The 988-nt window shown below is 37.1% G+C and overlaps 1 protein-coding gene across 1 annotated transcript; it reads left to right on the forward strand.

Moving 5' to 3' along the window:
* LOC108462309 (probable LRR receptor-like serine/threonine-protein kinase At3g47570) lies at positions 1–988 on the forward strand. Its single transcript, XM_053020355.1, is given in 3 exon segments — positions 1–462; positions 465–635; positions 774–988. Coding segments are annotated over 3 exon segments (771 nt in total). The 5' UTR covers positions 1–77.

The following is a 988-nucleotide window of genomic DNA, read 5'->3' on the forward strand; positions in this document are numbered from 1 at the left end:
CAACAACAACTTGTGTAGAACATTCCCTTTTACAATTATCATACCAAAGCATCCTAAGGGCAACTAACAGATTCTGCATGGAGAATTTGATTGGTTCTGGAAGTTTTGGTTCTGTATACAAAGGAATTCTTGAAGAGAGTGGAGTAGCTATTGTAGTGAAGGTGCTTAATCTTCTAAATCAAAGAGCTTCCAAGAGTTTCTTCATTGAATGCGAGGCCTTGAAGAACATTCGACATCGAAATCTTGTCAAGGTATTAACAGCCATTTCAGGTGTCGATTACCAAGGCAATGATTTTAAAGCCTTGGTTTATGAGTTTATGGAAAATGGAAGCTTGGAGAACTGGTTGCATCCATATGTAAGCATGAATGAATCGGAGATGACAAGAAACCTGAACTTCTTCCAAAGAGTTAATATGGCCATAGATGTTGCTCATGCACTACAATATTTGCACCATCATTGTGAACGATCATTCATTGTGACCTGAAGCCAAGTAATATTCTGCTTGATAGGGAAATGGTTGGATATATAGGTGACTTTGGCTTAGCAAAAATCCTTTCTGCAGACAGGCTGAACTATTCTTCCAATCAATCAAGTTCCCTCGGATTAAGAGGAATTATTGGCTATGCTCCACCAGGTAATTACATTGTATTCGTTTCTTCCATTATTTAAAAGAAGAACATACATCTTAAAAGCAGGTTTTTTTTTTAAAAATATTTAGAGCGTTTCTCTCTGCAATTATATTTATATTTATTTTGTGATGGATTAATTGTAGAGTATGGCATGGGAAGTGAGTTGTCAACGAAAGGCGATGTGTATAGCTATGGCATCCTCTTGTTAGGGATGTTTACAGGGAAAAGGCCTACTGATGAAAGATTCAAAGAAGGTTTAAGTCTTCACAAACATGTTAAGGCAGCTCTACCCAATCGAGTGATTGAGATTATAGATCGTATTCTTCTTCAAGAGAGTGTCGAGGAGGAACAATCATAG

Source organism: Gossypium arboreum, chromosome 10 (genome assembly GCF_025698485.1).
Source record: "Gossypium arboreum isolate Shixiya-1 chromosome 10, ASM2569848v2, whole genome shotgun sequence".
NCBI lineage: Eukaryota > Viridiplantae > Streptophyta > Magnoliopsida > Malvales > Malvaceae > Gossypium > Gossypium arboreum.